The sequence below is a fragment of the Saimiri boliviensis genome, chromosome X (genome assembly GCF_048565385.1).
Source record: "Saimiri boliviensis isolate mSaiBol1 chromosome X, mSaiBol1.pri, whole genome shotgun sequence".
Taxonomy (NCBI): domain Eukaryota; kingdom Metazoa; phylum Chordata; class Mammalia; order Primates; family Cebidae; genus Saimiri; species Saimiri boliviensis.
Window position 1 is genome coordinate 72,687,257 of NC_133470.1, and position 15,826 is coordinate 72,703,082.

The 15,826-nt window shown below is 40.3% G+C and overlaps 1 protein-coding gene across 8 annotated transcripts in view; it reads right to left on the minus strand.

The window, feature by feature from the left end:
- Nucleotides 1-15,510, minus strand: part of CHM (CHM Rab escort protein) — a 193,550-nt gene extending 178,040 nt beyond the window's left edge. For 3 of the 8 annotated variants that reach the window (XM_074391436.1, XM_003938704.4, XM_074391437.1), the window contains exon 1: nt 15,444-15,506. In XM_074391436.1, the coding sequence (XP_074247537.1) occupies nt 15,444-15,492 (49 nt within the window). In that variant the 5' untranslated portion in view covers nt 15,493-15,506. The other 5 variants (XM_074391433.1, XM_074391434.1, XM_074391431.1 and 2 more) reach the window with 5 other exon arrangements.
- Between the last annotated feature and the right edge of the window lie 316 nt (nt 15,511-15,826).

Below are 15,826 nucleotides of genomic sequence, written 5' to 3' on the forward strand. Positions count from 1 at the left end.
TTAAGCAGAAACTGAATTTCAACCCAGACTCCTATCTTAAATTCTATGTTAAATATTTACATCTTAAATCTACTTTTAGTGGTTACCATAAAAAGGAGAAAATTGCCAATGAAGTAGCCTAGGGAACTCTCACAACGTACAGATAAAAATATCATTTTTAAATTGACAATTACTCTTTCCTCCCCACAAAAAACTTAACATATTAGTAAATGTAATTTAAAATCTCTGAACTTCCTCATGGAAGAAAATATGTATTTATAGCTGTGTAATTTTTAGAATTTTTTGAACAATATACTATCCATCAAAACAATAACTTGGAAAATTTATTTTAATTTTTTAAATTCACTATGGTTTGAGCTTTTAGGAATGGCTAATAAAGAGTTTCAGTATTCAAGAGTACTGAATTAAGAATCCAAAGGACTGGATTCCTGTTTTTAGGTGGATCCTAGATAGCTGTGACCTCAGCAAAGTCACCTAACATCTCTAGAATTCAGATTCCTTATAGATAGATATCCTTATTAGATAAAATGAAGGGCTTGGAATGAGTGTTTACGTTAGGTCAACAACTTGACCTCTATTCTTGAGTAAATGATAAAGAGAAAGATAAAAAGAGGATTCTGGAGAGACAGCAACAGTTGTTGAATCTCCCCCATAACTCCCATAAAAACAGACAGTGCAATCAGGATACCCCCAGGGACAATATCCACAGCAAAACCAGGTGATACATTATCATCAGGAACCTCAAAATAGTAGTGGGTAGTTACAAGTCACCAATAGCTCTAACAGCCACATGGTATTAGAAAGTGTAATCCCTGCATTTTCATAGGCCTAAGCGGGTGGATCACCTGAGGTCAGGAGTTCAAGACCAGCCCGGACAACATGCTGAAACCCCGTCTCTACTAAAAATACAAAAATTAACCAGGCATGGTGGCAGGTGCCTGAATCCCAGCTCTTCGGGAGGCTGAGACAGGAGAATCGCTTGAACCCGGGAGGTGGAGGTTGCAGGGAACCAAGACTGCACCACTGCAATCCAGCCTGGGTGACAGAGCAAGACTCTGTCTCAAAAAAAAAAATAAAAGTGTGCAAAAGGAAATGAAGAGAAGATCAAAAAAAGTGTTACAGCTGTGAGAGCCAGAAAACCCCAAAAGTGCTATTAGGAACTCACTGGAAGCTTGGCAGGCTGTTCTGAGAACAGCAGCAGAAACTGGGAAGGGGTTTTGCAGGATTCAACTTGTGACTGAACGGACAGTCCTGCACTGAGGAGTAACTGCTCAGAAACTAATCCAACTTCAGCAGAACAGAGAAAATAGAGGTAAAAGAAAGAGAAGGTCTAGACAAAACTAGGGGAGGGTAACAGAGCCAGCAGATTTCAGGCTACATGTTTGATTACATCCTGAAAACAGAAGAGAGGTCTACAGCAGCACAGTTTGAATAGTTTACTGGCATATCCTTCCTATTGAAAACAAAGTGAAAATTGATTTCACTTAAAAATGAGCAATGTGGCCGGGCGCGGTGGCTCAAGCCTGTAATCCCAGCACTTTGGGAGGCCGAGGTGGGTGGATCACGAGGTCAAGAGATCGAGACCATCCTGGCCAACATGGTAAAACCCTGTCTCTACTAAAAATACAAAAATTAGCTGGACATGGTGGTCTGCGCTTGCAGTCCCAGCTACTCGGGAGGCTGAGGCAGGAGAATTGCTTGAACCCGGGAGGCAGAGGTTGCAGTGAGCCGAGATTGTGCCACTGCACCACTCCAGCCTGGTGCCTGGAGATAGAGTGAGACTCTGTCTCAAAAAAAAAAAAAAAAAAAAAGAGCAACACAAAAGGATCTCAGTTGAACCTCATTCAATGTATATTAGGAAAAAAGAGAATAAGGAACACAATAATATCCCAAGAGACAATAAAAGAATGTCAGAAAGCCTCACAAATTAGAAGAAAAACATTGCCTAACTATGGTATTATGTGCTAAAAGAAATTAACAAAATGGTGATAGCTCTGAGAGAACATGAATCAAAATTAGAAAATCCGAAATGTAAGGCGATTAGAGAACAGGAACATTTGGGAAGAACATGTAGTTAACAAATTAAAGAAAAAATCATTTCAGATACGAAAACTAAACTAGAAAGAGCACAAGACCAATGAAACAAAACGGATACCTCAGAAAAAACTGAAGATGCAAAGGAGGGCGTGTGATGAAAGTGTTAAGCACATGTTAAACAAAACAATAGTTATGTTAAAAAGGACCTTACACCTTTTAGAAATATGTTGGAATACGTACAGATAGAATGATATTTAGGATTTGCTTCAAAATAACTAAGGGTTGGATGGTGAAACATGAGAAACAGTGGAAGATACTGTCAACAAAAAGAGTTAAACTCTGTAAAATATTTCAAGAGATTTATTCTGGGCCAGATACGAGTGACCATGGCCCGTGACACAACCCTCACGAGGTCCTAAGAACATGTGCCCAAGGTGATTGGAGTACAGCTTGGTTTTATACATTTTAGGGAGGCATGAGACCTCAAACACATTTAAGAAATACATTGGTTTTGTTCAGAAAGGTAGGACAACTCAAAGCGGGTGTGGGGGGCGCTTCCAGGCTATAGGTAAATTCAAACATTTTCTGGCTGACAATTGGTTGAGTTTGTCTCAAGACCTGGGATTAATGGAAAGGCATGTTCAGGTTAAGATAAAGGATTGTGGGGACCAAGTTTTATTGCACAGAGGAGTCTCTCAGGTGGCAGACTTCAGAGAGAGAGCAGGTGGTAAAATGTTTCTTATAGGACCTAAAAGGGTGCCTGGCTCTTAGTTGATTATCTCCTGGATCTGAAAGAAAGGAAGCAAAACAAAGCGGGAAGAGGATTCTCTACATAGAATGTGGATTTTTCCCACAAGACACTCTGCAGGGCAATTTCAAGGTATGGCAAGGAAATATATTTTTGGGTTAAATATTATTTCCTTGTCTCATAATGTTATGCCAGAGTCAGAATGAAAAGTAAGTCACAATATATAGGGCCAAATAAAACTCATCTGATGAGAATTTATGGTTTGTAGGCCATGACTCCCTAGACCCCTTAGGTAGGAATTTGGGCAAGATAAAAAATCAGAGCTTAGTCCTCAATACAGACAAAATGAGACTAGCCATGAGTTGATAACTGTTGAAACCGGGAGAGACTGGTATGTGGCAGGTTATTTTATTCTACTTTTTTATGTTTTAAATTTTCCATTGCAAAAACCTTAAAAATAGACGTAGTATCCTGTTTTTTATCTAAATGGAGAAAACTACAACAACACAAAATCTCTTAAAGTTTTGTAAAATAAATGTAAATATTGGCTGAAGACCTTATCTGTACCAGGAAATGTAGTCTCCATTACAATCAACTTTTACTTAATTTTCACTTTAGTTTTGTTTTGTTTTTGAGACAGAGTCTCGCTTTTCTTGCCCAGGCTGGAGTGCAATGGCACAGTCTCAGCTCACTGCAACCTCTGCTTCCTGTTCAAGCGATTCTCCTGTCTCAACCTCCCAAGTAGCTGGGATTAGGAGTACACACACCTGCCACTACACCCAGCTAATTTTTGTGTTTTTAGTAGACATGGGATTTCACCACGTTGGCCGGGCTGGTCTCGAACTCCTGACCTCAGGTAATCTGCCTGTCCTGGCCTCCCAAAGTGCTGGAATTACAGGTGTGAGCCACCATGCCTGGCCTAATGTTTCCTGAATTTTCTTAACAAAAATATCTCTACTGTAATTTAAGTGACCAAAATGATCTCTTCACAGCAACGTATACCCCAGCCCAGTGCTCTTCAAACTTAACATAATTTTATTTGTGATAAGAAAAAGTTTCTCTGTTCAGAACATATTTTACTAATGTGCCACAGAAGAAACATGACCTTTACTGCATTACTCATAAAGCTATGAGTCTAAAATAGATGATGAAAGAGAATGAGTATTCATTTTAAGAATGTCACAAAAAAACATACTAAAAAAACCCTTCTTTATATAAAATCCTGTCATGAAAATTAATGAGGGGCTCTTGCACAAAAAAAGTATTACCATACCCATCCTGTCAATTAAAAAGTATGATGTATCCATTGTAAGCACTAACAGTTGTCGAAGACTGTAGGAAACAAAATAATAGTCCATCAAAAGAAGAAAAGCTCCATAAATAGGACAATGAGTCCCACATTTGATCTTGAAAATTTAATTTGCAAGTGAAGAACATTAAAAAAGATACAAAATGGCAAACCCCAGCACATGCACAAATATTTCGGTGGGAAATTATATACCTTGGGATTATGAAAGGAAAACAAACCTCCCCAAAATCACTAAGCCAAAGGGAAAGGTCGAGCTGGGAACTGTGTAGGGCAAACCTGTCTTTCATTCTATTCCTAAATAAGATTGCTACAAGGATTTTTAAACAGCTACATACCTCCCTCACAATTTACCCACAAGGAAATTCCTTGTGAACCACCAAAGGACAGGCAGAACTCAAAGTCATTCCTCTGCTCACACGAGACAAATGCATATCTGATGGCTTCCTTTGCCCTACTGTTTCACTACAGACTAAGGCATACGTGACTATTCCTCGTTTTCCTCGTTTGTTATCTACCTATGACACAGAAGCCCCCTCCCTACTTCTAGTTGTCTGGCCTTTCCTGATGGAACCAACGTATTATACATCTTACATATATTGACTGATGTTTCATGTCTCCCTAAAACGTGTAAAATCAACCCGTTCCTTGACCGCCTGGGGCACGTCATCAGGACCTGAGGCTGTGCCACAGGCGCACCCTTAACCTTGGGAAAATAAACTTTCTAAATTGATTAAGACCTTTTGGTTTATAGGACCAATAAAGAATTCCTACTGAAACAAATTATGTCTTAAAACGTAACTGTAATCTCTGATCCCATTTCCGGCCATTGCTTTAGTAGCTGATTCCCTCTTCAGTTTTAAGGGATAAACACAACCAGTTCATTCTGTTCACCTTCATCAAAATAAGGTTTGCAAGCTGACACAGATGTCATGATGCTGTCAATAATAAGCAGACATCATGGGGCTATTGTTGGAATCAGGATTTTAATGTCAGCAATGGTAACTCTCCAAAATAAAACAACTGCCAACCGCAAATGCAGGGCAAAATAATCTAATCTTCATACTATTAGGTATTTTTTCAATTGAAAGATTCTAGCAAACTCAATGTAATACCTCAACCTTAGTCAGAAAAACTTCGGTCTTAACTGTTTCACCTACATCAAACTTAGCTAAGCCTCAGGCTCCACATTTATAAAATGGAGATGATATAGTATCTACCACAGGGTTGCTGTGAAAATGAGATCATGCATTTTAGGGGCTTATCACACTGCTTGGCACATAACAAATGTTATTTTTCATGTGTTTGATAGTGTGTTGTAAGCACTAAAACTAACTTTCTAATTATCATCGATTTTGTTTACATAGCTTAAACCAAAGTAACACAGTTGTAGAAAATAAAGATTTGAACTCACAGCTCAGCATCTTCTTAATAGGCCTGATAGCCATGTGTAAAACCTTATTTCTCTATACTTTAGCTTATGTAAATTTCTCATGATTTTAAATCCACAAATAAAAGACTAGTTTAAAAATGTGCAAAGTCAGATCACAGTACATGATTCAAAACATTCCAAAGCAATATAAAATGACTAAAACCACCATTAACTAATAGCCATAATAACTCAATGAGAACACTGTCCTGGACCAAAAAAAAAACAAAAATACAGGTGAGAGTACTACTTAGAAGAAAGAGTAGATGTTAGTGATAGAAACAGGAGGCAGGGAAATTCTAGGCGGAAAAGGGCAGGTCCCTGAGAAAACCCCACCCTCAAGCCTTGAAACCCTGGCACAAAGTGACAACTTATATCCCTGTTTTCCTGTGCAAATCCGGCCTTTTCCAAAACCACCCATGCCCCGCCCCACACCCCATCCTGTGTCCATAAAAACCCCAGGCTCACCAGGTGTGGTGGCTCACGCCTGTAAAGCACTTTGGGAGGCCAAGGTGGGTGGATCACGAGGTCAGCAGATTGAGACTATGCTGGCTAACACCGTGAAACACCATTTCTACTACAAACACAAAAAATTAGCCAGACATGGTGGCACACACCTGTAATCCCAGCTACTCGGGAGGCTGAGGCAGGAGAATTGCTTGAACACAGGAGGCAGAGGTTGCACAGTGAGCAGAGTGACAATCCTTCTCCAAATAAAAATAAAAAAATAAACCTGGGCCGGACACTGTGGTTCAAGCCTGTAATCCTAGCACTTTGGGAGGCCGAGATGGGTGGATCACCTGAGGTCAGGAGTTCAAGACCAGCCTGGCCATCATGGTGAAACCCCATGTTAAAATAAATACATAAATAAATAAATAAAGTAAACCTGGCTTAGCCCGCAGAGAGAGGAAAAGCAGCTGGACACTGGGGACTACAGTTGGACATCAGAGAGAAGTAGCTTGAATTCAGAGGGACACCTTGACAGAGTAACTTCAAAGAATCCAGCCAGGGACAGCTGGAATTCAGGGAAAGATTACCTTCCCACCCCATCTACTTTGCAGCTCCCCTTCCCACTGAAAGCCACCTCTATTAGCAATAAAATCCCCTGCATTTACCATCCTTCAATTCATTCGTGCAACCTCATTTCTACTGGATGCTGGACAACCAAAAGGTTGTCACACTTGCCCTTTGCACTCACTGGCAGAAGGCGGTTGATTCACGCAAAAAGGCAGAGAGCCCACTGAGCTGTTAACCCGTAAGCCTTCCGGGATGGCAGAGCTTAAAGGGCACTGTAACACTTCCTCTGGAGCTTCAGGGGTTCTGAGCACCACCCCTCCACCAGACACTACTGTGGGGCCAGTACAGAGTTGACTCCCCTGCCAGTGCCCAAAAGCACTCGCCCCAGCTTCTGCACCCGCTCAACTCCATGTCCCCTCTTGTGAGGGGTGAAATGCAGCAGGTCCAAGTGAGTAGAGTTCACTCCTCCTGGCACCAGAGCAGCCAGCTGACTCCAGCACTCGTGTACTCCAGTTCCTGCCTTGTTCACTCACGCACTCCATCCCATGAGGAGTTGACAGCTGTGGGCTGAGTAAACAGGGCACCCCCTTCACAACTCCCGCGAAGGGGTCAGGAAAATATCCTGCTTCATCAGTACCTTTTAAAACGTGATAAAAACCAAATCAGTCAAATAATACATTATGAACTTCAGCTCTTGCTCTTGATAATATCCAGTATGAGATGAAACACTTACATTAAGCACCATATTGGCCAAGTTGCCCCTGGTCTCTTCTCCTATCTATTTGCAAACTGTTTTTTTATCAAAAACAGCCTCTGTCGGATGCAATGGCTCACGCCTGTAATCCCAACACTTTGGGAGGCTGAGGCTGGCAGATCACAAAATCAGGAGTTTGAGACCAGACTGACCAACATGGTGAAATACCATCTCAACTGAAAATACAAAAATTAGCTGGGCGTGGTGGCACACCTGTAATCCCTGCTACTCAGGAGGCTGAGGCAGGAGAATTGCTTGAACCGGGAGGCAGAGGTTGCAGTAAGCCAAGATCACACCACTGAACTCCAGCCTGGGCAACAGAGGAGACTCCACCTCAAAAAAAAAAAAAAAAAAAAAAAGCCTCAATATAACATGCTAGCTCTCATAATCATGCTCTAAAAAAGCAGTATCTGTGATAAATTATCATCCCTTTTTACACCAACCTTTAAATGAAATTATTAGAAAAGCAAAAACAAAACAACCTTTCAAGGTATCCCTATTTTGCTGGCCACAACTAAATGCCCCCAAAATGTTTCCAATGAGCACCAACAATGACTTTTAGCTTATTTTACATTTAAATATATTTACATACAGAACAGGCGCAGATTAACTTTTAGGCTAAAGAATGCACTGAAACTGAATCGCAGATGATTTAGCATGAGTTAACAGGTCAATTATACGGAATTATAATTGTTTCTGTGCATTGGGATTTTATGTTAAACATGAGAATGTAATGGTGAGCTGCCATATTTGAATTTAATTGCTGCAGCCTATTATCCAAAACATCATGAGAACACTGGAGAAAATGAGAAAAATGACATGAGGCATGGGAAATGAAAATGATGCAGCAGAGGAAACTGTGGTAACAGATGTGGCTCTCTCTGAGGTACTGGCTCAAATTCATGATTTACAGAGAAGGGTAAGCATCTCCCAGAAAGTCTTCTCCAGAGTTAGATAATTCTTTACTTTTCTAGGTATTGGAAGCAAACAAAAACATACTTTTCCATCAATAAATGCCTGAAGAAGTGCAAAGCATTTTTCAGAACAGCAAAATCTACAGGCTATCTTTCGCTCCTACAGCATCTCATACATTGACAGGGGAATAAGTATTTCATACTATACCTCAAATAAGACAAATGCTAAATCTGTTCCAAAAACTACGAGGAAAACAAATCATAAATAATGCAAGCTGGTGAACAAAAGAGAAGAAGACAAAAAAGAAAGAAAGAAATAAAACCGGTAAGCCACTAGGTAAGAAATCTGATAGAAACAGTGACAACAGACACATAAAGGTCTTTCCCACCAAGCAGCCAATGAGAAGACAGGAAACATAAATCAGACAACTGAATCCCTCCACCGTTCTTCACGGAAATCGTGAGCCCTTCCTGGAAAGCACTGACGAAATAAAAGCAGTAGTAAAAGCACCTCAGTATGGCATTAAAAGCATATAGACAACTGCATTTTATGAGCACCTACTAAGCTTTTTTATAGGAATTATTTCATTGAATCTTCAATACAGTCTTGTGAAGTTTATCCTAGTCAGAAATAAGAAAATTGAAGCATAACGAGATTAAGGAAAATGTCTAAGATGACATAAGAGGAATAGCTGGGATTCAAATCCAGCGTGTCTGATTCCAGAGCCACACTGTCAATTGCTCCACTATACTGCTCAAATGAGATACGTGCATGTCAAAGTTAAAAAAAATACATGTTAGGTACGGCATTTGTAAAATTAAAGGATTTTTGAAATACCATTTCACTCTTACTCACTACATCATTCAGCTGATCAATAGTCTCTAAATTTTCTGACCCTGCCCTTTCCAAGAATATGTGCGTGTATGTATATATGTTTTATTTATATATATATATATATATATATATATGTTACAGATATATGTAATATATATAGGTTATATATATAAAACAACATTCATCCTTACTACATGCATTGTAGTATATTCTGCCTTATTTTTATAAAGCTGGGATTGACTTCATGATCCACAAATAGGTGGCATATTATAATTTTTAAAAATCCACTCTAGACAATAGATGTGAAGATTTTTGAAATACACAGGGAGGATCATGGACATCCTGTGATGTGCAAACCACACCCAGACATCCTGGGAGAGGATTAAATGAGACATAAAGGAAATCACTTGTGTTGAGGCCAGCACAGATACTTGGTAAACATCAGTTTTCACAATACCTCCTGCAATATTACTATCCCCCAAGGCTTAGAGAAGTGATGCTATTCCAACGTCATCATAAGTCAATGAGCTACCAATCAAGGTTAACGACCTTAATGTTTAAATTCACCAACATCAAGGAATGGGACTGTGCTACCTACATGACCTTTTCTGAAAAAAGCAGTCTATCATTTTAAAGAAAATGTCTTTTCTGGCCTGGCACGGTGGCTCACGCCTGTAATCTCAGCACTTTGGGAAGCCAAGGCAGGTTGATCACAGGTCAGGAGATCAAGACCATCCTGGCTAACACGGTGAAACCACATCTCTACTAGGAATACAAAAAAAAAAAAAAAAAAAAAAAAAAAATTGGCTGGGCATGATGGCACATACCTGTAGTCCCAGCTACTTGGAAGGCTGAGGCAGGAGAATCGCTTGAACCCAGGAGGTGGAGGTTACAGTGACCGAGAACGCACCACTGCACTCCAGCCTGGGTAACAGAGCGAGACCCCATCTAAAAAAATAATAATAAAACAAAATAACAAGAAAATGTCTTTTCTAATGAGTTACTGTATTAGGCTATTCCTGTGTTGCCATAAAGGAATGCCTGAAACTGGGTAATTTATAAAGAAAAAAGGTTTAAATGGCTCAGAGTACTGCAGGCTATACAAGCATAGTACTGGCATCTGCTCAGCTTCTGGTGAGGCCTCAGGTAGCTTTTAATCATGGCAGAAGGCAAAGGGGAAGTAGGAAATCTCCCTTGGTGAAAAGCAAGGCAAGCAAGAGAGTATGGGGAGATGCCACACACTTTTAAACAACCAGCGACCAGGCACAGTGGCTCCCATCTGTAATCCCAGCACTTTGGGCTACCAAGGTAGGTAGATTGCTTGAGTTCAGAAGTGTAAAACCAGCCTGGGCAACATAGGGAGACCCCATCTCTACAAAAATTTTAAAAATTAGCCTGGCATGGTGGTGCATGTCTGTGACCTCAGCTACTTGGGAGTCTGAGGTGGGAGGTGGGAGGATCACTTAGGCCCAGGAGGTCAAGGCTGCAGTGGGCCATGACTGTGCCACTGTACTCCAACCGTGGTGACACAGCAAGACCCTGTCTCAAAAAAATATTAAAAATAAACCACAAGATCCTGCCAGAACTCATTCACAATTGCAAGAACAGCACGAAGCCATGAGGGATCCGCCCCCATGACCCAAACACCTCCCACCACGCCCCACCTCCAACAATGAGAATAACATTTCAACATGAGATTTGGGCAGGACAAATATTCAAATCATACCAGCCATTGTGATAGAAAAATTTCTGAAGTACATTAAACACTGACTTTACTTCTTAAAAAGACTATACAGAACAGAATTTAGCATTTTTTCAAGGACATGGTGTCACTGATATATAAAATGGTAATTTTAGAGCTGGTAGACCCCTACCTTGGAGATCACCTATTGAAATCTCTCAATTTACAGATGAACTAAATGATGTCACAAGAAATTCTGTAATTTTCCCAGAGTCATACAATAGGATGGTCACGTGATTACCATACACCATGCTGCCACATCTCTTACTGTATGATGCTAAGCAAGGTAATCAGGATTTAGGGGGAATACTCCTTGTAATCTCCCCCACGCTTATTTTTGTTCTCCCTTCTCTTTCCCCATAATATTTAGCAATAACACTTCTTTTTTGAGACAGGGTCTTGCTCTTTGCCCAGGCTGAAGTGCAGTGACACAACTACAGCTTACTGCAGCCTCAAACTCCCAGGTTCAAGCAATCCTCCCACCTCAGCCTTCCAAGTAGCTGGGACTACAGGCATGTGTAACCACACCCAATTAATTTTTGTATTTTTTTGTAGAGATGGGGTTTTGCTGTGTTACCCATTTCAGGAACGTGGGAGGCTCAGATCTCAAACTCCTGAGCTCAAACAATCCAACTGCCTCAGCTTCCCAAAGTGCTGGGATTACAGGCATGAGCCACTGCACCTGGCCAATGAAACCTTTTTTTTTTTTTGAGACAGTCTCACTCTGTTTCCCTGACTAGAGTGCAGTGGCACCATCTAAGATCACTGCATCCACCTCCCAGGTTCAAGGGATGCCTGTGCCTTAGCCTCCCAAGTAACAGGGATTACAGGCCCATGCCACCACGCTGGGGGCTGGCGGGGGGGGGGGGGACGACTCTTAAAAGAATCTATGTGTTTATGCTATGCAGGAGAAAAATTAAGCTAACCTGCTCTGCAGCCCATCTTAGGGAAGAACTCCAAAAGATAATGTGAGCAGTGTGCTTTTAAAAGGAAATAAAAATGGAGGCTGAACCTCTATATATGGTTTTCAAAAAGAAAGAAGGATGCAATGAAAAGCCTGCATTGTCTTAAGAACAGCTTTGGGGATACGACTGCTAGGAAGCCCAAAGAGTTCCTGAGAACAGGCAATACAGTAAACTTCACAAGGGAAGGAACTATAGGTTCTCAATAAATGTGGGTTGGATGACCTGAAAAATGAGCATTTCTCACTACACTAAACGTTATCAGGCCTTTTTGATGTTTGATGTAGGTTTGCATTTTAGGTGTTTTTCTCTTCCCTTTCCTATACAGACATAAATTGTCATTTATATGTCTAATAGCACTCCCCACCAAACACAGTCTTTGCAGAAATTGATAATGTTCCTTGTATCTTCTAAGGGAGTGGTTCTAATATGCTGAGCTTGCTAGATTTATTTTTAAAATAAGGATAAATATGTTCTAAGTGATGATCTCAGGGATTCCCCTATGTATAAAGTATGTCAATATTATCAAATAGATCTTATAAGAGGCGTCCCCAAACTATGGCCCTCGGGCTGCATGCGGCCCCCTGAGGCCATTTATCCGGCCCCCCGCCGCACTTCAGGAAGGGGTACCTCTTTCATTGGTGGTGAGAGGAACACAGTATGTGGCAGCCCTCCAACGGTCGGAGGGACAGTGAACTGGCCCCCTGTGTAAAAAGTTTGGGGACGCCTGTCTTATAATTTCTATCTTGCCTGCTCTTCTGTTGAGTTCTTGGCTCTGCTGTGCTGCAGATTACACAGGTTGCCAGATAAGTCACCTCCAGTGAGATGTTATGTTACTGGGACTATTTTTAACCTGAAACCAATGGTACTTGTCTATAATCCACAAAACAGTCACTTAAATGACTTTTTAAATGGCAAAAACACTGAAAATGACAATTCTGTACCCAAGCTGAGGACCACTTTCTAGACACTTACCACATACATCTATTTTTATCCTCTCCCTTGAGACTCCATTGGTTTCTCCTTCTTTATTCCATTTTCTTCTATTTTTTTCCAGAATTCACTTTATCTTACTCTTCTGTCTTTGGGTGTTCATGAGATATTTACTGTATTTTCTAATCAGAAGGAGATGGGCTTAACTAAGAAAATACAAAGTTTATTTTTATCCCATATTCTCCTGAAAATATGATCTTAAGGAAAAGTTTCCATCTTATATTACAGAAAATGAGAATACAAGTTAATCAAGGTCAAAGGGATTATAGAATATTGTCTTCACATGATTATACTTGATGAGGCAATTGTCCCTTTATGACATTTTAATTAGGACTAAATCTGCTAAAAAGTACATCTAATAGCCAATTTCTGATGCATGCATTGCTGCTTCTGTTAATACAACTGAATCTATGAAACACTGCTTTTTCTATGATTTACTCAAGGTAGTACATTTAATAAATCAAATATTTTAAAGGCTACTTTCAGCAAACTATTTCACAAAAGAAATATTCCAAGCACACTAAAAAATAAATCCAATTAAGTAATGATTGGAATGGTTGGAATCATTTATTTGGGAAATGACTCCTTTACTCAATTTTTACCCTTTTGATGTACCTACAAACAAAATTACACATCATAAATTTAAGCAATTTAAGCAATGTGCTTGATAAAACCTGGAATGTCACCAATAAACAATATGAAAAATTTAAGTTTTAAGACTAACTTCAAACAAGTTCTTCCCAAACTCTGAAAAATAACATTGCACTGACTGAGATAAGTATAAAATAAGTCTTTTTCCAAATATAAGCTATGTCTCCTGATGCAATTTTCTGGGTCACTCACTGTAACTTCCTACCTCTACCATAACAGACTCTAACAGAATAGATATATTCCAATTCTGAACTGTACAGAAGGTAAAATATTTAAGAAAAGCATTTGCAGCACTTCATAATAAGAACGGACACTCATCAATTAAAATTTGAACCCAGACCTGAAAAAAAAACTGTTGATCAAAAAAATTGTTAAAAAACACCTCAAGTTCCTAGGTAACAAAAAACAAAAAAAAAAAAGCAAGAATATAAAACTCAAGTATGGTATAACTATTCCAAAATGGATGTTGTTCTCAGTTTTAGTATAGAATGGAAAGAAAAAATGAATAGTCCATTGGCTCTTTCCAGCTCTCATCCAACATCTGTTCATAGCAACTACAACCAGGTTATTTGCAGCCACGCAGATATTTTCAGGCTAAGAGTAAACATGTCCGTGCTGTTCTGAGAACTGTTACATAGGCATTTTTTGCTAGACAACATAAAGACCATCTAATTTACCTTCCCTATATTCAAAAACAAGGAAACTGAGGCTCAGAGAGATTAAGTACCCGGGCCTCCCAATTCAAGCAATTCACACTAGCACTAAGCAAAGCCTAAAACCAAGTTTTCTCATTTCTACTAACATGGGTCAACTCTGAGGGTCAGAACCACTGATTGTTTTTCTGGGATGGAATGGGCCTTTGGAAATTTGCCAGCTGTGTGATCCTGAGCAAATTACCTTTCCAAGTCCCCTTTTCCTCATCCACAAAATGTGGAAAGTACCTACTACTTTAACAAGGCTGTGAGGATTATGCCCAGCTTGTAAAGTGCTTAGCACAGTGATTAGGGAATTTTAGGCATTCAAAAACAGGTAGCTATTATTTTTACTCCCAACCTGAAAACATGGCTGCTCCTAATCATGGCTGTTTGAGAAGACAACGAACTGAATTCATTAACACAATGGACAGGGTCCCATCCACTAGAGCTTCTCTGGCCTACCTTTCTACAAGCAGTAGAAAACCCCACCAAACAACCTATTTCATCCCATCTAAAACGATCATCCATTACACTATTTTTTAAAAATTCCAATTGCTGCCATATGTCTTCTGCCACGTGTTGTATATTTAATATGTCAACCAGAAATTGCAGAGGAGTTTCTGGTTCCACCCAACACAGGAAGAACAAACGACGGGAAAACAAGAGTTAGATAAGGTCAGACACCTGAACTGGAACTCAGGACCCTGTTCTAAGCACATTTACTTATGGGCGGTAGAAAGCAAGATGCCTTAAACACCATAAAGCAGGAATCATGGCTACCTCAACAAAATACAATTCCCTAGGTTTCTCAACACAATAGAATCCGTTTGCTTTCCCTAGTAAATTCATACGCACGTGGGCAATAACTGAGCATCTTTCTTGTAAAACTGAGGATGAAGCTGTGTCTGAGCTGCGATGTACCCTGGGATCATACAAATCTATGAAAAAGTCCCATGAAATGGCGAGACAAAATGATGGGGAATATCACCTTGAAATCAACAAGGAGGGAATCATAGTGTCTTGCCAAAGTCGTCTCCGTTGATAAAATCCCGACCCTCCATTTCATGACACTGCACATCCACTTCCCTCTAAGGAAATTAACAGAAATCACCGCAGCAACCAACCTCAGCAATCGACATCTACCAGATCAACCCCTACTCAAATGGCGATAAGCACCGCGGGTCCAAGCCCCTCCCTGTAGCTGCCAAGTCCCGCGCTGACTCCGGACTACCTCACTTCCTTTCCGTTCTCCCTCCCACGCTCGACCCAAGACGTTTCTCCCAAAACTCTCCACTGACAGAAAAAGCAGGAACAAGACAGTCTTCCTAAACTTTGTCCGGTAAGTACCAGGATACACATACCCGTCCCTATTACGATTACATCAAACTCCGAGGGGAGAGTATCCGCCATCTTGACGGGAAACGTGTCATGTGACTATTACTTGTGGAAATGAGATCAAGTTTGGCTTTCCCTCGGTAGAAGCGGAAAGGAAAGCAATGCATTCTGGGTTTTGTAGTTCTTGCGTGGAAGGTCCAGGTAGGCGACTACAGTTTTGTATTTACAACGTTTACACTTAAGTTAAAAGCTCGGCTCATTTTCCAGGCGGAGTGCGGTAGCTCATTTAGCCTGAAAGGTTGAAATAGAAAAGAGATATAGATTTTTATTCCCTTAGCCAGGATGAGTGTGGGAGACCCGTTGACAATACTGAAGCAAGAACTGTGAAGAGACAGGGAGAGCAGAGTGA